Below are 23771 nucleotides of genomic sequence, written 5' to 3' on the forward strand. Positions count from 1 at the left end.
ACTAAATTAAAAAATAAACTTATTAAATTAAAATAAATTGAAATGAGGATAATACCCACACTAACAAGCAAATGTACTATTGTAGGAAAGAATAAGTAATTGCTTTTTCACAGCCAGATGTGGATTATTGTAAGAAAACATGATGATTAAAGCTGTTTGGCAAAAAGCTTCCTTGCCTCTAGCGGGATCCAGACCTGTGGGTGTGCTTGAAAGAATTCTTAAAATCACTAACAGGGCATGTTGACTCAATCAGTTATCAAATACTGGTGAAGTACTTTCTACCTATAAAATAGCGTGTGCCAGGTGTTGAAGAGCTACAGAGATGAACAGAGTATTTACTGAGCAGCTACTGTGTGTGAGACTTTTTATCTACACAGTGCTATTGTGTGATCCTCATAACAAGTCTGTGGACCTGTTGGTATTATGCTTGACTTACATGTAAGAAAATTGACATTTAAAACATTTAAGTGACATATTCAAAATCAATAGCTGCCAAGTGGTACACTTAGGCTTTTAACAACCTGTTCATTGCCAAGTTCTGTGTAGTTTGTACTATACTATGATCCCCTCTTATGGAAATTTCAGTCTAGGAGAGACTGACCTGACCTGTGAAGTACTAGCTAATAATACAAAACAATAAAATAATAATGTTTGGCAAGGAATAAGCAAAATTCAGGATCAATTAATTCCAACCGAGAAATTGGAGAAAGTTTTAAGAGCCTTCAAGGGCATGAAAAAACTCAGGTTGCTGGGGAAAGCAGGAGAAAAGAATTCCAGATTGAAGAAACAACGTGATTCAAAGCAGAGGGGCATGCTTAAAGGCCAGGGTCCAGTCCTTCATGTGCAACTAGAGTGTTGAATTAATGTTGAAGGGAGTAAAAGATAAAGTTGAAAAATAGAGATGTAAACTGTGGAGGGTTATATATGTATATTTTCACAATAAATAGGTAAAAAATAATTTTTAAAACCCCATAATATTGATAAAAATATCACTATGAAAATCAAAACCAAAACCAGAACCAATCTATAGAGGGTCTTAGGTGCCATGCTAAGGAGTTTGAATAATTCTATCACTCCTGGGCAATTAAAATTGTTGCAGAGGTGAATAACCTGATTTGATTTGTATTTTTTAAAAAGATAACACTAGAGGTATCGAACTCTGTACTAGCTATTGAAGTTGGGGCTAACAGGAAGTTGTTGCAGTAATGCAAGGAGGAAATTATGAGAGCCGGATCTAGGCCAGTACCAGTAGGAATGACAGCTAGGGTGGGAGTGGCTTGTGGGATTTTGTAAGGAGAAACTCTGGAAGGTATGTTATGCATATGTGGGTAGAGAAGGGGGACCCAAAAGTTATGTCAAGGTTTCTAGAATTAATGACTGAGTACAGGGAGGTCGAAAAAGGTTGTTGGTGGAAAGGAGATGTAGAAATACCCATTCAATAACACTCATGACTGCACTAATTATAACTGTGGTAATTACATTCTTAGAATATCATATAAATGGGTGGAGAATGTTCCTTTTTAGGCTTGCTTTCTTCATAGTTCCTGAATCATTTCAATGGAGGTATATGATTAATGACATTTTTTGAAAAATTGTCAAAAATCACTGTGATGAGGTGATTGTGGGTGTTTTCTTCGGTGTCTGTCTGGTACTTCAAATTAATGGTACAGATCATTTCTTTCCAGGTGGTGACCATTCATATCACTCCAGTGGATGACCAGGTTCCCAAAGAGGCTCCTGGAGTTTCTCGGCATTTAATTGTCAAGGAAACTGAGGTGGCCTACATAACTAAGAAACATCTACATTTTATAGATACGGAATTGTATGACCAGGAGCTGCTCTATACAGTAACAACTCCTCCATTTTTCCCTTTCAGTCACAGGTATCTCTATGAAAAACCATTACCTCGACTGTTAGTTGAGGGCTATGTTCTAGCCCACTGGGGTGTCCAATGCATGGCCCATGGGCTGCATGAGGCCCAGGATGGCTATGAATGTGGCCCAACACAAAATTGTAAATTTACTTAAAACCTTTTTTTTTTCTCATCAGTTTTCATTAGTGTTTGTGTATTTAATATGTGGCCCAAGACAACTCTTCTTCCAGTATGGCCCAGAGATGCCAAAAGTTTGGACACCCCTGGTAGAGAGTCAAAAGAGGCAATATGTAGTGCTGTGGTTCAATTGCTTTGTTGGTCAGACATGAATTTATATTCTATTTAACATTTACTCTAATCTCAATCTTATACCTCCCTTCAAAAGTTGTATTAATTGCTAAGTTACCTGCATCTTGTAGTATCTTCAGCTCAGTTGGCTTAAAACAGTCTTTAATCCCCTCTTCTAAAGAGAATGATTCTTTTTTTTTTCCAGTAAAATTTGTTGAGTCTTTATAACATCATTTTTAGGCATCACAGGCCACAGAATGGCCATATTCTATGGTTCCAATCCAGGAAAGTGGCATGAATATAGTCTAGGTGGGTGGCATGCATGGGATGGCAAGGAAACATTTTTAGGATGAGAATGATGAATCTCCTTCATGATGTCCAAGTGGAAAATGTTGTGCATACTCTTTGCAGTAATGATAAAAATGGCATTAATGAAAGTGGACTTACAGCTAGAATCCCCAACGTGTAAAAACAGAATATGGGAACTTAATATTTTATTTCTTCCCATGATGTGCTCTTTTAGTTTTAAAAAATTTGGTTGTAGGCTATTTGACTTAATTTTTGTTACTTGGAAAAAGAGCTGATGTGTTCAATATTTCTCTTTAGACACTTAGACGCTGGAAAATTATTCATGGTGGATAGCATACCAAAGCTGGCCAAAAACCCTGCAGCCCTGGGCTTGAAGTCATTCACTCAGGTAGGATGCTATGCTCAAGTGTTTAAAAAAATGATGGAAGTGTCCTCTGAGAAGTCCTGGTGCTTCTATGATTGCACTTGAGAATGATGGTCTTTGACATCTGTTACAAGTGCTTGATATCTTTATTCCTTCTGCCTGTACCTTTACATTAAATGTGCAACATCTATTTGACAGAGCTTATCAAGTTGGATAAGATTTCAAAATCTTGTAATTTGACAGAGGCTTTTGCATACTTTGCCAGCAGGGACCCAGCACATATGTTTTTATTCCACCAAATTCAGTTTATCTCACATCCTATCATGCCAGTGTGCTAGAGCTACTCATACCAAAGTACCACAAACTAGGTGGCTTAAAACAACTGAGATTCCTTGTCTCACATTTTGCAGTCTGGCAGTGTGAAATCAGGGTGGTGGGAGGGCCTTGCTCTTTCTGAAAGTATGTAGAAGAGTCCTTCCTTTCCTCTTCCTGGCTTCTGGTGGTCTGACGGCAATCTTTGACATTCCTTGGCTTGCAGACATATGGCTCCAACCTCTGCCTGTCATCTGTGGCCACTATTTTCCTATTTGTCTCTTTTCTATTATAAGTTTTCCAGTTATTAAAGGCTCACCCTGCTCCTCTATGACCTCACCTTAACTAGTTACATCTGCAACAACTCTATTCCCAAATAAAGTCACATTCTGAGGTCAGGTCTTCAACATACCTTTTGGGAGATATAGTTCAACCCAGAACATCTACTACTTTCCAAAAATATTGTATCAGTCTTCTCCCTAGTCCTGTGGACCCTATTCTGAAGACCGCAGAGGGGTCACAATAGTGGCAATGAGTGTGCTTAGGCAGCAGCTGATCTGTAGTTTGGGGCTTATTATGCCTAATCTAACTGTAGTTAGATGTTGTAAATGAGTATGTCAGCCCATGTGGTGGGTACTATTATTTTATGATTTCATTTATTTTACAGACAAAGAAAAAAGAGGTCTAGCAGGTGTAAGCAGCTTGACCGATGTCCCACAGCTACTTATACTAGTAGAGCTTACACAGGAGCTCTACTTATGGGGAAGCTGAGTTAAAATTCAAGTCTCCTGCCTTTTATAGAGTTGGCTGGCTTCAAGTACTTGATACATTTACTAAATTTCTTTGTCCTTTTCCCTCCCGAGTTTTAGAAAGTGTGATTTATAAAGTAGACCTTTTTGGAATCCTCAGATTGATGGTGGTGCGTTTATGCTATTCCATATTATTATTATGACAGTTCCCTTAGACCTATATCTCTGAAAGTCTCTAATCCTTGCAAATTGGCACCCATGTGTCCATTTTGATTTGCTTTGTAGGATGCTGTGAACTACATGAAAGTGGCCTACATGCCACCTCTGCATGATATAGGCCCCCATCCACGACACGTCCAGTTCACATTTTCCATTAGTAACCAGCACGGCGGCACTTTGCACGGGATCTGCTTTAACATCACAGTTCTCCCAGTGGACAACCAAGTTCCTGAGGTACGTGCGATGTTTGATGTAAAGGATGAAAAGGAGGAATGACCTAAGGAAAGCAAGGAAAGACTTTAAGATTTATTGGAAATGCTAACTTTTCTTTAGGCAATTTTAAAGAACTTTTTTATTTTCTAGCCACAGTGTAGGAAAAAGCATGGGGAGGGGGCAGTTCTTCACTTCCCATGGGACTTTCTGTCTAAAGGTGAGATTTTTCCAGTTGCTGAATTTGGCATTATTTTCAAAGCTTTATCAAAATCTCTTTCATTTCCTTGTCTTTCTTCTGAGTTTCACATATTGATCAGGGGAAGGAGATTAAATTATAGGTCTCTTAGCAACCAGAAGGGCTTATTTGCTCTCACTGCAGGCCAGCTATGCTACTCTGTAATCTAAAGACGCTTTTAACTTTCCAAAATGAATTAAGATGGGCCATTCCATTTTATCCAGTCCACTCCCCAGTGTTTATGGAGCTGTAAAGCACTGGGATCTCTCATTAATTCTGAACTACAAAGGCGATGCCTCCTAGACAGTCTTATCTGAGAGGTGGGGTTCATACTGAGAGTTTGTTCCATACTCTGCCTCCTCCCCATCAGAGTACTAGACTTAATTGGTGTGGCTTTGTTTTTTAAACCTTTTTATTGAATTTATTGAGAGGATGTTGGTAAGAAAATTACATAGGTTTCAGGTGTACAATTCTATAATACATCATATATATATTGTTGTATGTGTTCACCACCCCAAGTCAAGTCTCCTTCTATCACCATTCATCCCCTCTTTACCCTCTGTTAGTTCACTCCATCCCCCTTTCCCTCTGGTAATCACCATGCTGTTGTCTGGGTCTATGAGTTTTGCTGTTGTTTTTGCTTAATCCCGTCACCTTTTTCACCTAGTGTACAACCTCCCTCCCCTTTGACAGCTGTCAGCCTGCTTTCTATCTGTGAGTCTGTTTCTATTTTTTATCAGCTTATTTTGTTCATTAGATTACATGTATGAGTGAAATCATATGGTATTTGTCTTTTTCTGACTGGCTTATTTCATTTAGCATAATGTGCTCCAGGTCCATCCATGCTGTCTCAAAGGGTAAGGTTTCCTTTTTTTTTATGGCTGAGTAGTATTCAGTTGTGTAAATGTACCATAGCTTTTTTATCCACTTACTAACTCATGGACACCTGGGCTACTTTGAAATCTTGGCTATTATAAATAACACTGCAATGAACATGGGAATGCATATATTCTTTCAAATTATTGTGGCTGTTTCTGGGTCCATTTTTCCCTTCTAAGAAGCGTAGAGACAAAGTAGGATTACCCATTCATTAGGGACCTGAGGAGATGAGAACCGACACATGTCTGATCCCCAAGGAAACAGGTCACCTTCACAGGTAGCCACCTGGAATATAGCCTGGAAAGCATTGCTGCTCCTTTTCTCGCTCACTCCTCACCATCTCTACACCTGCCCAGGGTTGTGCAGCACAGGGCTCACCCTGAGAGAGCAAGGTGAACTTGGGTTGGGTAAAAAACAATATTTTTGAATAATGAGTTGCCAACATCAGGAGGCTTCTTATCAAGTCTGGATTTTTGGCATTTGTTGGAAATTTGGAAGCTCTAACAACACTGAGCCCACATATCCCACAGTGACACTTGGAAAAGGTGTGCTCTCCAGTCACCAAAATCCCCACCCAACTGTGCACAGCCATTTACATTGAAGGCCTGCCTCCTCGGGGCTGTGAGCTTGCAATCGTTGGAAGAAGATGCACCACGGAACTCACACAAAATAATCTCAACTTGATTCTTCAACTCCCTGTCAGACCCCAGATCACATGGCTGTGGAGAAAATAGTTTAGAAAGCCAGCTAATTTGATTAGATTTTATTCACACCATCCTTTTCTATGTATGAGATAGAGGCCTGAACTAGCCCAGCATCTAAAGCAGCTAAAGATTTTTCTTGAACAGTCATGGAGAAATACCCTTTTATGCAAAGCATTCCAAGTCTTTTCTTAGAGAAAGATGATCTGTGGTGAAAACCAAAAAGGATGCAGAATGGTTGAATACTTATGAGGACTTGGTGCTCAAGTGGCATAGTGGATTGAGACACAGTTGCTTTGCTTCTGTATCTTTTTTGTACAGTCAATGGAACAAATGAAATAGTATCTGAGAGACCTGAGAATAGTAGAAATAAAATTAAATAAGTGGTGCTAGTGAAACCACTCATAGGAGTGATTTTCTGATTTCAAATGCCCACAGATGGCTGCCCCGGGGACCCTGACACCATGCTAACCTGAATGCCAGAAACCTAAGCACTTGGTTCTGGCAGGAACTAAGAAGTTAATGATAATGAGTAGGGGTCAAATTAGCCTTATGCTTTTATTTTTTGAAAGTTGTTCTAAATACATATGTGTTGTGTTTAAAAATCATCTACTAAAACAAACTGTATTTCTTGGGATAGTCATTGATGCAACTGAGGAAAAAATGAGGATGCAGACATTGACTTTGTTTCAAAGTAACACTCCTTTCTTAATAAGAGCTCCTTTTATTCTTCCTCTTAAAACAGTGAAAATACAGGTTTGGCAAAATTAAAGTAAGGCATCTGAGGAGAGATGGGGTTATAGTGGTTGTAGGGAGAGAAAGCTCTTGCTTTTATGTTTTACTTTGCTGGTGGAAATAGTTTATTAAAGAATAGAGGGCGGCTGTCTCAGGGTTGTAGCTCTGAGGATCATAATCTCTATGATCCTTGGGCTGTCGTTGGGGCATGCACGGATGCCCCTGGCAGCTGTGCCCTGCTGGGCTGGAGGGTAGAGCAGGGCTCTGAGTGAGCTGCAACTTCTTCCTGACTTCTCTTTCCCCTTTCCTCACCCTTTCCTTATCTCATCCTCTTTACAACTTTCCTTGGGAACATCCTTTCTGGGAGCAGTAGCTGCTCTGAGGAGAGTGGCTGCTTCCTTCGAGAATGCTGTGTCCTCACATTGGCAGGGCACCCAACCCCAGTCATCTCCTAGGAGCCCTCAGAGCCCATGACTTGGTGTCCCCACTTTGTCTGCTTGCTTTGCTTCTGTGTGGTAATATATACAAAATAGTACCACATTCTGTAAGATGCTACACTAAACAAACATTTTCTTACTGTAGGAACTCAGAGCTTTGACTATGTTTATGTCAAAACATAATATCACCTTCTCTAAGGTGAAGATATTGTATATAGTAGTTTTCAAGACTTGTTTGAGAGTTTCAAGACTTATTTCAAGACTTATTTCTTTGTCAGCCCCTCTAGTATGCTCTTTACTTCCAAATGAATTATTAGTTTTCAAGCAGTGGGTTTTTCTATTATAAAATTTTTTTGTGGCTTCAATATTTTTAAATTTGGTTTTTAAAAAAATTTATTACATTTTTTCATTACCATTTATCTCTCTAAACCACCCCCACAGTCACCCCACTGTTGTCCACGTCCATGAGTCCTTTTTCCTTTTTGCTTGATCCCTCCACTCCCTAATATCCCCATAGCTGTCATCCTGCTCTCCATCTATGAGTCTGTCTCTATTTTGCTTATTTGTTCAGTTTGTTCATTAGACTCCACATATGAGTGAAATCATATGGTATTTTGTCTTTCTCTGGCTGGCTTATTTCACTTAGCATATTATTCCCCAGATCCATACATGCTGTTGCAAAGGGTAAAATTTTCTTCTTTTTTACAGCTAAGTAGTATCCCACTATGTAAATGTCCCCTCATTTACTGATCGACTCATCTACTTAATCCACTCGTCTACTGTTGGACACATGGGCTGCTTCCATATCTTGGCGACTGTAAATAATGCTGCAATGAACATAAGGGTGCTTATGTTCTTTTGAATTAGTGTTTTGGGTTTCTTTGGATAGATTTCCAGAAGTGGGATTGCTGAGTCAAGAGGCAAATCTATTTTTCACTTTTGGAGATAATTCCATTCTGCTTTCCACAGTGGCTGCACCAATCTGCATTCCCACCAACAGTGCAAAAGTGTTCCCCTTCCTCCACCACCCTGCTAGCACTTGTTGTTTGTTCAGACTATTGATTGCCATTCTGACCAGTGTGAGGTGGTATCTCATTGTGGTTTTAATGTGCATTTCTTTGATGATTGCTGATGTTGAGCATCTTTTCTTATGCTTATTTGGCTTTCTTCATCTCCTCCAGGTCCTTTGCCCTAGGTTTTTTGTTTTGTTGAGTGTTGAGTTTTATAAATTCTTTATAAATTTTGCATATTAACCCCTTATCAGATGTATTGGCAAACATGTTCTCCCGTTTCATGTGTTGTCTTTTTGTTTTGTTGATTATTTCCTTTGCTGTGCAAAAATTTTTTAGTTTGATGTAGTCCTATTCATTTATTTATTTCTTTTGTTTCCCTCGACTGAAGAGATACATGAGGTAAAATATTGCTATGAGTAATGTCTGAGATTCCTATGTTTCCTTCTAGGATTTTAATTGTTTTGGGTCTAACATTTAAGTGTTTAATCTGTTTTGAATTTATTCTTATGTGTGGTGTAAGAAGGTGATCTGATTTCATTTTTCTGCATGTATTGCAGTGGCCAAAAATCCATGTTTTTTTTCTGTAAAATAAAAGAAACACATTTTTCATTTTCACCAATAACTATTGATTTGGAAATTTTGAGTATGTTGGCTATCTCCTGTGTGGTATAACGTTCATTGTATTTAATTAATGTCTCAATTTGATTGTTACCAGCTTCAACTGGTCTAACCAACTGTTGAGCATCATCCAGCAAGAATTTTCCAGCATGAAAGTTCACAAACCACTTTTGATGTGTTAGATCAGTCACAGAACCTTCTCTATCTACTGTGCAAATCTTTTTTTTTTTTGCATTTCAGTTCTGTTTTTAATTTTCTTGAAATAATAAAGTATAATATGCCAAAAATGTTGTGTACTTTCTTCCATCTTCAATATTAAAATGGCTATACAAAAATTCACCAGTTCTGATAATTTAAAAAAAAATACATGCTGATATGACAGTTGCCACAATAATCTAATAAAATTGTTTCAAATAAAGACAACTAAGAACTACTACAGCCATCTTATGGAAAAAAACAAACAAACTTTTTGGCCAATCCATTATCTGTCCAATTTTTCCAATACCATTTATTGAATAAACTATCTTTAGCCCATTATATGCTCTTGCTTCCTCTGTTGAATATTAATTGGCTGTAAAGATATAGGTTTATTTCTGAGCTCTCTATTATGTTCCATTGATCTATGTGTCTGTTTTTATGCCAGTATCATGTTGTTTTTCATTACTATGGCCTTATAGAATAGTTTGATGTTAGGTAGTGTGGTTTCTCCAACTTTATTCTTCTTTCTCGGTGTCACTGTTGCTATGTGGGGCTTTATTTGTTCCATATAAATTTTTGAAATATTTATTCTAGTCCTGTGAAATATGCCATTGGAATCTTGATAGGAATTACATTGAATCTATAGATTGCTTTGGGTAGAATGGACATTTTAATGATGTTAATTCTTCAGAACATGGTATGTGCTTCCACTTATCTGTATCTTCTTTAATTTCTTTCTTCAATGTCTTCAAATTTTCTGAGTACAGGTCTTTTACTTCCTTGGAAAGGTTTATTCCTAGGTATTTTATTCTTTTTGAAGCTATTGTGAGTGGGATTGTTTTCTTAATTTCCCTTTCTGTTATTCACTATTAGCATATAAAAATGCAACTAATTTCTGGATATAATTTTGTATTCTGCTACTTTACTGAATTCATATATCAGTTCTAGTAGTTTCTTGGTGGAATCTTTTGGATTCTCTATGTACAGTATCATGTCATCTGCAAATAAGGACAGTTTTATTTCTCCCTTTCTAATTTCAATACTTTTTATTTTTTATTATCTGATTACTATGGCTAGTACTTCCAGTACTATGTTGAATATGAGAGGTGAAAGCACACATCTCTGTATTGTTCCACATCTTAAGGGGAACCTTGTAGTTTTTGACCATTAAGTATGAGGTTGGCAGTGGGTATGACATATATGGCCTTCCTTATATTTGGGTAAGTTCCCTCCATACCCACTTTGCTGAGAATTGTTATCACAAATGGGTGCTAGATTTTATATAATGCTTTTCTGCATCTATTGATATGATAATTTGGTTTTTAATTTTCATTTTGTTTGTGTGGTGAATCACATTCATTGATTTGCAAATGTTGTACTAGCTTTGCATTCCTGTAATAAATCACACTTGATCATGGTGTATATTTTTGATGTATTCCTATATTCAAGTTGGTAATATTTTGTTAAGGATTTTAGCATCTATGCTCATCAGGGATATTGGCCTATCATTTTTTCTTTTTTTTTGTAGTATCTTTATTTGGTTTTACAATTAAGATAATGCTGGCATTGTAAATCAAGCTTGAGAATCTTCCCTTCTCTTGAATTTTTTGAGTAGTTTGAGAACGAGAGGTGTTAGTTCTCAAAATGTTTGGTTGAAATTCATCTGTGAAGCCATCCATTCCAGGGCTTTTTTTTGTTCAGAGTTTTTTGATTACCGCTTCATTTTCACTACATGTAATCTGTCTATTCATATTATCTGATTCTTCCTGATTTAACTTTGGAAGATTGTATGTTTCTAGGAATTTATCCATTTCATCCAGGTTGTCCAGTTTGTTGGGATATAGTTGTTTATAATATTTTCTTACAATCTTTTGATTTCTTTGGTGTCAGTTGTTTCTCTTCTTTCATTTCTGGTTTTATTTATTTAGGCCCTCTCTCTTTTTCTTGATGAGTCTAGTTAAAGGTTTGTCAATCTTGTTTATCTTTTCAAAGAACCAGCTCTTGTATTCATTGATCTTTTGTATCTTTTTTTTAGATTCCATTTCATTTATTTTGCTCTGATTTTTACTATTTTCTTCCTTTTACTCACATTGGACTTTGTTTGTTGTTCTTTCTCAAGTTCCTTTAAGTATAACATTAGATTGTTTATTTCAGCTTTTTCTTTTTTCTTGAGATAGGCCTGTTATGCTATGTGATTCTTTGTTAGGATTGCTTTCCCTTGTCCCACAGATGTGAGGTTGTTGTGTTCTCATTTTCACTTGTTTCCAGTATCTTTCTATTTCTTCCCTGATCTTATCGTTGACCCATTCACTGTTTAATAACATGTTATTTAGTGTCCATGTATTTGTGTGTTTTTCATTTTTCTTCCTGTGATTGATTTCTAGTTTCATAACATTGTGGTCAGAGAAGATGCTTGATATGATTACGATCTTCTGACATTTATTGAGACTTGTTTTATGTCCCAACATGTGGTCTATCCTAGAAATGTACCTTGTGCACTTGAAAACTATGTATATTCTGCTGTTTTGGGGTGAAATGCTCTGAAGATCAATTAAGTGCATGTGATCTAGGATGTCATTTAAGTCTGCTGTATCCTTACCAATTTTCTGACTTTAAGATCTATCCATTGAAGTCAATGTGGTGTTAAAATCCCCTACTATGACTGTATTTCTGTTAATATCTCCCTTTATATCTATCAAAATTTGCTTTGAATATTTAGGTGCTCCTATGTTGGGTGCATAGATGTTTACTAAGGTTATATTCTCTGGTTGGATTGTTCCCTTTATCATTATGTAGTTTCCTTCTTTGTCTCTTAGCCCTGGTATTAAAGTTTATTTTGTCGGATAGATGTACATCTACCCCAGCTTTTTTTCCTTTCCATTTGCATGAAATATCTTTTTCCATCCCTTTACTTTTAGTCTGTGTGTAACTTTTGATCTTTTTTCCTATGAGTCTTTTTTCTTATCCATTCAGCTACCTTCTGTCTTTTGATTGGAGCATTTAAGCTATTTACACTTAAAATGGTTATTGATAGATATGTATTTAGTGCCATTTTATTTTTAACTATTTTTATCTGTTTTTTTTCCTTTTCCATTTTCTTCTACTTCTTCTCAAAGCAAGTCCTTTAACATTTGTTTCCATACTGGTTTGTGTTAACAAACTCCTCCAGCTTTTTCTTGTCTGGGAAGCTCTTTATTTCTCCTTCGATTTTAAATAATAGCCTTGCTGCATAAGGCAGCCTTGGTTGTAGGTTTTTTGCTTTTTATGATCTTGAATATTTTATACCAATCCCACCTGACTTGAACTGTTTCTGTTAAAAAATCAGATAGAAGTCTAATTAGAGCTCCCTTGTAGGTAATCAATTGCTTTTCTCATTCAGCTTTTAAGATTCTCTCCTTGTCTTTAAGCTTTGCCATTTTAATTATGATGTGTCTCGCTATGGGCCTCTTTAGGTTCATCTTGTTTGGGATTCTCTGAGCTTCCTGGATTTGTGTCTTTTTCTTCTACCAGATTAGGCAAGCTTTTGGTCATTATTTCTTCAAAGAGGTTCTTGATCCCTTGTTCACACTCTTCTCCTTCTTCTATTCCCATGATGCAATGTTCTTATACTTCATGTTGTCTCAAAGATTTCTGAAACTCTCCTCATTTCTTAAAATTATTTTTTCTTTTTGCTGCCCTGCTTGAGTGGATTTTTCCTACCTTGTTCTCCAAATCACTGATTTGACCCTCTACTTCATTTATCCTACTTTTTATTCCTTCCAGTGAATCATTTATTTTAGATAATGTATTCTCTATTTCTGACTAGTCCTTTTTTATGGTTTCTATATATTTTTTCATGCTGCTGAGTATGCTTAGAATCATTACTCTAAACTATCTGATAAATTGCTTGCCTCCATTTCATCTAGTTCTTCTGGAGAATGTTCTAGTTCTTTTATTTGGGGCCTGTTTCTTTGTCTTCCCATTTTGTCTGCTTCTTTGTGTTTGTTTCTAAGTGTTAGGTAGATCCACAAAGACTCTGGTTGAGACCTATGTCAGACATTGCATGTGACTGGCCCTAGGCAACCTGTTTAGAGCCATCAGTGATCCACAGTTTATGGCTCCCTCTGCCAGGCCTTGGTGTATACAGAAAGAACCAGGTTGCACACTAAAACCCACTTTTACCACCACTGGGCCCTGGGGAGGGTCAGCTAATGTCTCAGACCTCCTGGAGATTTGCCTTCAGTGTTAGGCTTTATCACTGAGATAACCCATGGCTTTACTCCTTAACAAGGCTTAACTTCCACAGGGTGGTGTGAGACGGATTCCAGCAGATGAGTCTATTGCATCCCCTCAGGCTGCTGTGTATGGAGTAGAATGCTCTGCCTGAGAAAGATGGCTCCTGCAGTATGGGTAATGACTGAATCCAGGGATCCTGGTGGTTGATCCTTTAGCTTTCTCCCTGGTGTTACCAATCCCAGACTCTCCTTGTGCGTCTCTAGTCCACTCTCTAACCCCCTCTGCCAGAACCCAGGGTAAGTGGATGCAAACAAAAATTTTGTGTTGGCCTTTAAAGAGGCTGTTGCTCTAGTCATCTCTCCCTGGCAGACAGAAACCCCACTGCTTTTCATGTCTAGATGTTATTTGGGTGCCTTTCCCAGTTCTGGTACTCTAAGATTGGGTGCCCAGGTTGGGATTTATACCCCAAACTTCTCAGTAGGAACCTTCCACCTGCTGAAATATTTCTCTGGAACTTCAGCTGCCACCTGTGGGAGCCCAACAAGCCCTCTTGCACCTCCACACTTACTACTATTCTTGTTGTGGTGATCTGGTTTCTTCTGTATGTCCTTGGTTATAAGGCTTCTCTCCAGCTAGTGTTGAGTTGGTTATTCAGGATGATTTCTCTACAATTTAGTTGTAATTCCAGTTTGGTCCTGGAAAAGGGTTAATGTAGCTCCCATCTACTCCACGGCCATCTTGGATTGGCTTCAATACTTAAGTCTAATATTTGAATAAATGTATTTCCTATGACATATTCAAATTCTTGTCTTCAATTTCCCTGCTCCACTTCTACCTCTGAAATACTATAATTGATGTTTAAAAACTCCAATTAATTTTCCAAGTCTTTAAAAATTTTTATGTTGAAGAAAAGAGATGGATTGTTCCTCTAGGGGAATTTGATATAGGTTTTGCTCATTTTGTGTTGAGCAATGGTAAGTGTGGATGTGATGATGAATGTTGTTATTTTCTCATGTTAACACCACTGATAGTGACCAATTTCCTGCTTTTACTATACAAGGTCTGGAATAAATGACATGTAGATACTTTCAGGTTTACTGATCTGTCTTGCTTCTTTGTATCCATCAAAGCTTAGAATCTGAATCATTTTGTAAACAGTATTTCTCAGCTGAGATGTTCGGCTTTGAACTTGACCTCTTTACCACATTCTTAAAAAATTATTTAACATGTTAATATGGTACTGGATTTTTTTTATTGGATTAATGAGCTCCTCTTCAGGGATACCTCATGGAACAAAGCTTTAAGTGTTTCTTTCTTTCTTTCTAGGTACTCACCAACCCTTTGAGACTGGCTGAGGGAGGCCACTGTGTTGTCAACACAGAGCACATTCTGATTTCTGACGTGGATACCAAACTGGACAATATCTACTTCTCCCTGCAGAGGCTGCCTCAGCATGGAAGGGTGGAGCTGGATGGGTTTCCTCTAAACACAGGGGACACATTTTCTTGGGGAGACCTCCGTGCCTTAAAAGTTAGGTTAGAACATTTCCTGGCTTTTTTCTTTACATGCTTTGGCTTCCATCTGGATCAACTGAGAGGCAGAGTAAAAGAAAGTTCATCCAATTCATTCAGAAGTACTAGTATGCTGCTCAATACCTTCAAGGGTCAGTTGAAAATTAGAAATGACAAAATTTTAATTTTTCTTCAGTTTCTTTCCCTCTGGCTTGCTGTAACAATGGGAATGACTTTATGGATATTTAAACAGCAAAAATTCATTACCATGAATATTAAATTTGCTGAAATTGTGCATATCACAAGAGAGAACACTCAAACTAGATGAATATAGACTGAAGTCATCTGTAAAGCTAATCTACATAATTGAACTTGGCTTTGGGAAAAGCTAATTTCAGAACCCTGGAAACCAGGGGATAGAATTCTGTTGATCAACACCTTCAGTGTAAATTTTATTACTTTCTATGGGGGAGGGGATTTGCAGGCAAACAAATAAGATAGGCTGGGTAGATAGGGTATGGAGTAGGACTTGGCACTCTGACAGTCAGGGATAAGACAGTCTCTGCTCATTGTTCTACAGTGGTTCCCTTACCTTGAACCTAGTCTTTCATGGTTCTGTAAGAAGCTTTTCTACAAAATCTAGTAAAAAAAAAACTCTGTAAAACAATGCAAGATACTCAAAAGCAATGGTCAGGTAGAACAACGGTGGTTAATTTCTCACATATTCAAGCTATAGATAGGAATTCTGGCCATTCTGATAGAGTATAGTAGGAAGTATTAGGCATCAAATGTTTAGTTTCATACTTGAAAGTTGACTAGGAAGTAGGATTTGTGCACAGCAAGGTCAATTTCATCTGATGGTTTAGTTACATTATTTATTTACAGCCTCCAATATCTTTAACTCTTTTCACAACTCATCCTCATTAAAATTTCCTTTCCTTTTCTTTTGAGATCTTAGTTCTAAGCTACACATTAGAGAGCTATTTAAATAATTTTACTAGGGTGTGAGTGATGGATAGAAAAAGAAAAATACCAATATTAGTACACATAGTTTAAGTATTCTTCTAGAGATTTACAATTGTTTTTTTTTTTAAATTTAATCTTCACATCAGTCAAGCTTGACAAGGTAGATGGTTCTGCTCTTGTGTTATAGTTGAAACTAAGGTACAAAGGGATGAGGTCACTTAGTATATGGCAGAATCTGGTTGTAACAGAAGTTTGGTTTGACTGCACAGCCATGCCTTTGGATGTGTACTCCTAGACCCACTTGGCTCTTTTAGAAATTTTGGCATGGTAAGATAGCATTAGCACATTATCTCATACCAAACTAATTTGCTGAAAATATCAGGAAGCACAACCAAGTAAAGTGTAGGAGACAGCTTGTGGAAAGGATGCTGAACCAGGAAGTGGACCTTCTCCACCCCTGGAATAGAATCCCTCTCCTCTAGCCAGAGTAGGAGGACACTAGTCCTGAGTAAATACCTTTTAACCCTGGAAATTTCCATATGTGTGTTTCATATATGTTCAATATACTATACTATTTTTTAATGCAACTTCCTTTTTTGTTTTAACCAACTTTGTTGAGATATAATTTGCATGCCTTACATACACAATTCACTCAGTTAAGTATACCATTCAGTGGCTCTCCATATATTCATAGATTTGGGCAACTCTCACCATAATCAAATTTGAAATTTGGTTTTCGTTACCCCAAAAAGAAATCCTGTGCCCTTTATCTGTCCCCTCCTAATCCTTCCTCCTCTCCTGGCACTAGACCACCACTCACCTACTTTCTATCTCTGTAGATTTGCCCATTCTGGGCATTTCGTATAAATGGTATCATACAATGTGTAGTATTTTGTGTCTGACTTCTAATGGAACTTGTAATTTAATTGTATAAGTCTTATTTCCTTTCCTGTGTGTCTTAGACAGATGATTGATAAGCTAGAAATTTGGCTCAGAGCAATAGCTATTTAGAACTTACCATTTATCACTACAGTGGGCTGGAGAGTAAATTGCAAGTCTAGGAACAAACAATTTCTTTAAGAAACTTGACTGAGAAGTAAAGGACAAGGAGCACAAAGCTAGACTAAGGAAAAATATTTTTATGTCTGAAATTTTTTTAGGTGGAGAGGAAGAAAGGTAGTAAATAGAAAAGGGAAAATGGTAGAAGAGAGGCAATACTCCATAGACCTGAGTTTTAGAGAAGAGATGAATAGCTCCAGAGCGCAGGCAGAAGGATTGGCCTTAGTGAAGGAGGAGGAAAAGTGGTCCAAGTCCACATAGTGTCCCGCTCTTACCTGTCCCCTGTCCTGTCCCCTGCCCACTGGTCATTCCACCAACCACTGTTTTCTGTGACTGGAGCTGCACCAACAAGTTTCCATTGTTATAGTGGCAAGCACAAGGGCTGCTTTTGGATTTGAGGAGAAATTATGAATGCACGTGACATGTTTTTCCAAGGTGGAGCAATTTTACATTCAGGGATACTTAAGTAATTAAATATGATTATCTTGTACTTTTTGATACTTATTTTTTGAACTTATGACCAAAGCCAAGGATGAGCTCTTGTGTCAGGCATCTCAGGATACTCTCAGAGTGGCTTTGAGAGGTTATAACAAATTCCTCCCCACAGGTATCAGCATGATGGATCTGAGATACTTCAGGATGACATACTCTTGGAGGTCACAGATGGCACCAATTCAGGAGAATTTGTTCTGCATATTGAGGTGCGTAGAAAGTTTCCTCCCTGGTCACATAGAAATAGAGCATCTCATTTAGAAGCCTTTTGGAGCCTCTGATAGAATTTCAAACCCACAGCTCCAAAGACGAGAATGCCTACTTACATCTTTGAATGTCTGAGGACAGGAAATAGAGAGCAAAGCTGTACTGGTGCAATGGGCATACTGTGTTCTTTCTCCAATCTGTTTAAAGAGAGAGCTGCTCTGGCCTCACACCCATATACTTAACAAACAATTGATTTCATGTATAAATTATTTCTAATATTTTTGAACTGTAACACTCAACCTGCAGCTGGGCCAGCAGGTTAGACTAGCATCACTAGGATTTTCTCTGTATTATGGACGAAGCTATGTCTATATATGTCTGGTTCCCCTTTGTGAATTGGCCTCAGGTGTGTTTGAAATGATTTTCCCTCTTTTGACAAATGAAAAAAAATATGCACATAAAGGCTGAGTATATGCCCAAAGGCCTGATGGGAAACCCCAAGTTTTGCTGTTGAGTGACCATGCAGGTCCATAAGCATAACTCATAGGATTTGCCACTAACTGTAGTCAGTGACAAAGGAAGGCCTTCAGAAAGACTCATTATTCTCCTGGAAGAACCTCTAATTTTTCTTACTCTATTAAGTTCTATTTCTGTTTGAATTTTATCAGATCTTTGTAATATGAAATTATTATTTATTGTGGATGATACCGTCCAGCAGTATCCATCTCGGCTGAGGATGTTCATCAGCACGTGAGAAAAACATACACAGAAACACCCAGGACTTGTGGAGGAATGGGAACATCAGAGCCACTCCTCACATGGGGAGCGCGCTGTTCCTCCTCCGGAGAGGTTTTTTATTGGTTTCGTTTCAATAAGAATTCAGGTAAAAGCTCATTACTCATTGCTAGGAAGTAAGGATCAAACAATAGATAACAAGGAAGTCTGAGGGCCTATTTTGAGTCAGGGTCAAAGAGCTATAAAACTTTAAAGAACAAACTTCCTTCTTCCTTGGACCCTTATCATTCAACCCTTAGGTCCTTGGATCCTTGGACCCTTGGATCCTTATCATTGGGGAAAGCATTCTAAACAAAGCAGGTTTCACAGGATTTTGCATATTCTTTCTTAGGCCTGATCACTCAGGGAACCCGCCCTTTTCAGCACAGAGCTGCACCACCCTGTCATTGTTTCAGGCTTAGGTGGAACAAGGGAACTAAGGCAACCAAGAGATAAGGAGATTTTCTCACAAGCAGTGAGGACTCAGGCTAGTCAGAGCCGAGGAGCAAGGGTCCATCACCCCCTTTTGCTGTAGTCCCCAAAGTCCTTTCTTGGGGGCCTCCCACGTGATCGTGCCTGTCTTAAGTCGTTCCCCCCTTGGGGAACCTTACCCATCATTGGCTAACCAACCAAGCATTGGGGTTCAGTTATGAATGAAGCAGCAGAAGCAGCTCTTCTGCCAGGGAGATAAGCTTTTGTCTCCTTGCTGGCTTACTGTCCAAGGCCACTCCCTCAGCCTTAGCCTTGGTGGGGGTTACAGCTTCTGATACCAGGCAGGGCAGTTCCCAACAAATAATGGGTTTGTAAAATATTTTACAGTTAATAATTCATTGAGAATGATCACATCCACCTAGTGTTTAAGGAGAGACAGGGAAGGCATAATCTCCATTTTATGGTGAAGGACATGTAGGCCCAAGAAGGCCCAGTGACTTGTCCAGGGTCATTATCTTGGCCATGTAGACCTGGGTTGCTCCACTCTCTGGTGCTTAGACCAGTGTTCCTTCCTCCTCACCGCTGCCACAGCTGCAGACTACCAGGTGGTTATAGTGATCACGCTTGCTAATGTCTCCTAAGTACTTATCCATGCCCGTCACAATGAAGAGCTTCTTCCTTCGATTTTTCCACTTAATCCTCATGATGGCCTGGAGGTCTAGATGAAGAACAGTATGTTATTTCAGTTGCAATAAGAAATTTTATTTTTATTGGCACACTTTTATATAGAGAGAGAACATTTCTGAGTAAACTTTTTTTACTGAAAAGAAAATTTTAGGGCAAAAAATCCAGCCCTACTTATCTTCCAACATCTACCATCTTCTCATTAATGACAATAAGCTGTGCATTTGGGGAAAGCACTGTGTTTATTTTTCCTTTTTAGACAAAAGGGCATGGCCTTTGAAAGCCAATCAGAAGTAAAAACAGATTTTGAACAATTATGTGTGATTGTTTTCTATCTAGGAGGGATGTTTTAATTCTATTGCAGCTAGACTGTATTATTCATTGGAAACTGAGGCTGTTTTTTGAACTGCTGTGAAATGGTCGCCGTGATTGTATTGGTTAGATTCACTGATCATGTCGAGAACAGTAATAAAGATGGTTTTTAATGAATCCACTTGGAGGACTTGAACAAAGATATTGTTTGCTTATAAGCCAATAGAAAATAGAATATTGTATGCTTTTTAATATTTGATTAAATAAATAAGCTTGGGCTTCTAGTAACCCTTCCTTCTATGCATTCAAGTAAAGTATCAACATAATTTTGTGTGTACTTGTTGCAGGGTGTAACAACTGTTGAAATAGCAGGGTAATCAGGTCATATATACAGGGTTACATTCATTTATTCGCTTTTGCCATAAATATTTAATTAGTGCCTTTTTTATTTTTAATAGTTAATTTTTAATTGTATTTTTTTCCATTACCATTTATCCACCCTCTACCCTCTTCTATCTCAACCTTCCCCCCCACCCCTTAATAGTGTCTTCTATTTGCCAGGTCCGTGCTAGATGCTGGTGATATGATGATGAACAAGATGAATAAAGCTTACAGGCAAAGATTGAAGGCAGACATTAAACAGATTATCACTGAAATAATTAATTCATTAAAATATGGATGTGTTCTACAAATAAATGGAGTGCTGAAAGAGAGTAAACAGTAGAAGTTCCTAAATGAGCCTGAGTTGTCAAACAAGTTTTTCAGAGGAAGACACATGTGACCTGGGGCAGAGATGGCCACACAAAGAGCTAGGTGCAGGGCCTACCAAGCCAAGGGACAGAGAGAGGATGCCAGGTGGAGCCAAGACCTGAGACAGGAGGAGTGCAGTGTTTTGGGGTGAAAATGGAGTTGGGTGGCAAAAGCACCCCATAGCATGAGATGAGGCCAGAGACTTCCTAGAAGCACTGGGAAGCCATTAAAGGTTCCCACGGGGCAGTGACTTGATGAGAGCTGAAGTTTAAAAGATCCCTTTGGCTGAAGCATGGGGGAAGGAAATGTTGGGTTGAGAGTATTCACAAGCCAGACTGGATAAACCAACTTGCGGCATACACCAAGTTGCGGTTGTGAACTCAGAGGGGGAATGTCCTTCATTCCCATTTAGAAGACATACATTTTCAATTTTCTTCATTATCTTTTTAAATTCTGAGAGCCAGTGTGAGCCCATGTTGCTTTCTTTCCCTTCCACTTGGAGTTTTATTGTCATGACAGTGAGAGGAAAATGTTTTGTCAAGTTGAAACCTGGCATTGATTTGATGGGTATGGAGTTTCAGATTTAACTGGAAATGTTTCAAATGCAGCTGCTACTTATTGTGGGTCCAGAGAAACTTCCTGGGTGGCAGGAAATTGAGGGTGGAAAGAGCTTTGTAATTTGAAATATAAATAACTTTGATGTGGTAAATGTAAATGCATAAGACCACAAGGACCAAATTTCCTCTAGAATATGTGTGAATTTAATGAAGGAAGATAGGGGCTTTGGTGAAGGATGCTTATATTACATTTATATCTTGTCTGCCTGAAAACAAATGGGAAACTTGAGTCCCAAACCATAACTGCACTCTCCCATTCCTACCTAAAATGTCTGTCATGTGGATCATTTCTTGCAAGATGAGTCATATGGGGAAAGTTAAAAGATACAAACTGCTTGGCCAAATTCCATGGCTATTGTTTCATGTGTCTGGAAGATTGAAAATGCCTGTCATTCCGACTATGAGCTATGGGTTACCAGTTGGGCAATTTGTCATTGTTTGCTTTTTCTTGAAAACATGCATTTTTTTTCTACTTAGGTATTTCCTGTAAATGATGAGCCACCGATCCTAAAGCCGGACCTCAACCCCAAGATGCATTGCTCAGAGGGTGATGAGGTGGTCATCACCTCTCAATATATTTTTGCTACTGATGCAGACAGTGATGACTTGAAACTGATGTTTATAATTTCTCGGGAACCTCAACATGGGGTGGTGAGGAGAGCTGGAGTCACAGTGGATCAGTTCTCTCAGGGAGATGTTGTCTCAGGGGCTGTGACGTACAAACACACAGGTAAATGACAACACTGTGACTAGTTTGAGTGAGGGATCCTACTTGAAAAATGGGATCACATACTTAGAGGTATTTCTGATCTCAGTAATATAATGAATTTCAGAGTAGAGAAAGAGCAAGTATTATTGCTACTCTGTTCATCATGCTTGCACATAGACCTTCTGTTCACTCTGGGGTTATTATCCTCACCCCCTTTTTGGTCAGTTGGCTTTTTGGGGTTTTGGGGTTTTTTTGTCATTTGAATGATGGGTTTATTTGACTATCACAACTTCTGCTTCTGGGTTCATAAATCATACCATCATAGCAGAAATGTTTGCAGTAAACTCCCTAAGATAATTATATTATTAATTTTAAAAGTTTAGTGATCACATCTAGCTTTTAAGAAGTAACTGCCCTGCCTTTGAAGTTTCTGAGAAGCAAAGATGACATCTCAGTCTTTGTGTAACTTGTCCACAGCACCCAACAGTGGTGGACACAGATTAGAGATGCAGTAAATGCTTCTTTGTTAACACAATGCTTACATTTCTGGCATAACACTATAGTGTTACCCAGTGGCATGTGTTCCCCATGTAAAATGTTCAAATAAGTAAAATGTTAACTCACCATCTGATATCTGCAAAGCACAGTACTAGGCACTGGGGACTGTAAAGGAGTATAATCCAGACCTTGTTGTGAAGGACTTTTCCTTTAAACAGGTAGACAAAGCCATTCACATGCAAAAATGACAGTGTGATATATGTGCATCTTCTGAATTCTGGATGGGGGGCACTTCCTCAGTGATGGCACCATATACTTCCTCTAACTACCTTTCATTGCACTCTATTATTACAATCTTATGTACACCTCTCTAACCTGTATATTCCATGGGGGGAGTGTGATTGGATAGGTAGGCTGTGGGAATAAGAGGTATCAGAATTCAAATCATTTACTTAATTGAAGGGATACATAGAGAGAATGTAAGCAGTGCAAGGAGGGCAAAGGGAACTCAAGGAAGGAGAATTGAGATAGCTAAGAATTAATTTGGAAATGGGAGAAAACATTTGGAAATAATATTCTTGTATGCACTTTGGTAAACAATGCTTTATTAGGATACCAGTTGTCTCATGTCAATTAGTATTGTGCATTTTGATTGCTCCCAGACATCTTTCTTCTTTAAATGATATCTCCTTACCTCGGCATCTGTGTTTAGTCTTAGTTGAGGTTTATGTAGTTATTTCCTTGTCTTGGGAGCATCACCCAGGTGCTTGATGCCTTTCAATGTCTCTTAAAAGTTTACAGTGAGGTACTTCTTTTTGATTTCCGCAGGAGTTCTCAAACAAACTGGCAGAAAGGCATCCACAGACCAATGATCACTGTTTGTTACATGATTTAAACATCTTTGGCAGGCTTGTGCAGCACAGATAAGTTAGGATGAGATGATTGTATCTTCTCTTCCAGTGCCTTGTTCCAGGTGCTAAACAACAGGTGTGGTAATCATATAAGGAAATGTAAACTACTTTTTGTCATGAGACCTAGTATGGCATTGGGGCAAATTATTTCAAATAGATTTTTTTGCTATGTTATTAAGTTAGCAGAAATACTGTGTTCAAAAGATGTTTTCTTTTTGGAGTGTTATGTTTTCTTATAACAGTCACACAATTATTCAATTGGTAGTTATATAGCACTGCGCTGAGATTTGTATAAAGAACCACAGTATTGGAAGATCTGCAGAGCAGTGATTATAAAAGTCACCTGAGAGTAATTTGTCACCATTATTTTATTTGCTTCCTATTATTATGAAAATAATATATGCTCACTGCAGAAAACTTGGAAAGTATGGAAAATATCATGATGTTTTGGGAAAAAATAACTATTTACCTGTTAAAGATAATCACTATTT

At 38.2% G+C, this 23771-nt stretch overlaps 1 protein-coding gene across 8 annotated transcripts in view; it reads left to right on the plus strand.

Annotated features, from left to right (window-relative positions):
* Window positions 1-23771, plus strand: part of FREM1 (FRAS1 related extracellular matrix 1) — a 160492-nt gene that overhangs the window by 57929 nt on the left and 78792 nt on the right. For all 8 annotated transcript variants that reach the window (XM_045840791.1, XM_045840792.1, XM_045840790.1 and 5 more), the window contains 6 exons: window positions 1686-1882; window positions 2768-2858; window positions 4181-4348; window positions 14685-14893; window positions 17502-17595; window positions 21640-21892. In XM_045840791.1, coding sequence (XP_045696747.1) covers window positions 1686-1882; window positions 2768-2858; window positions 4181-4348; window positions 14685-14893; window positions 17502-17595; window positions 21640-21892 — 1012 coding nt within the window. The remainder of the gene's footprint in view (window positions 1-1685; window positions 1883-2767; window positions 2859-4180; window positions 4349-14684; window positions 14894-17501; window positions 17596-21639; window positions 21893-23771) is intronic.

This window comes from Phyllostomus hastatus, unplaced genomic scaffold (genome assembly GCF_019186645.2).
Source record: "Phyllostomus hastatus isolate PE091 unplaced genomic scaffold, TTU_PhHast_1.1 phas_contig_34, whole genome shotgun sequence".
Classification (NCBI taxonomy): domain Eukaryota; kingdom Metazoa; phylum Chordata; class Mammalia; order Chiroptera; family Phyllostomidae; genus Phyllostomus; species Phyllostomus hastatus.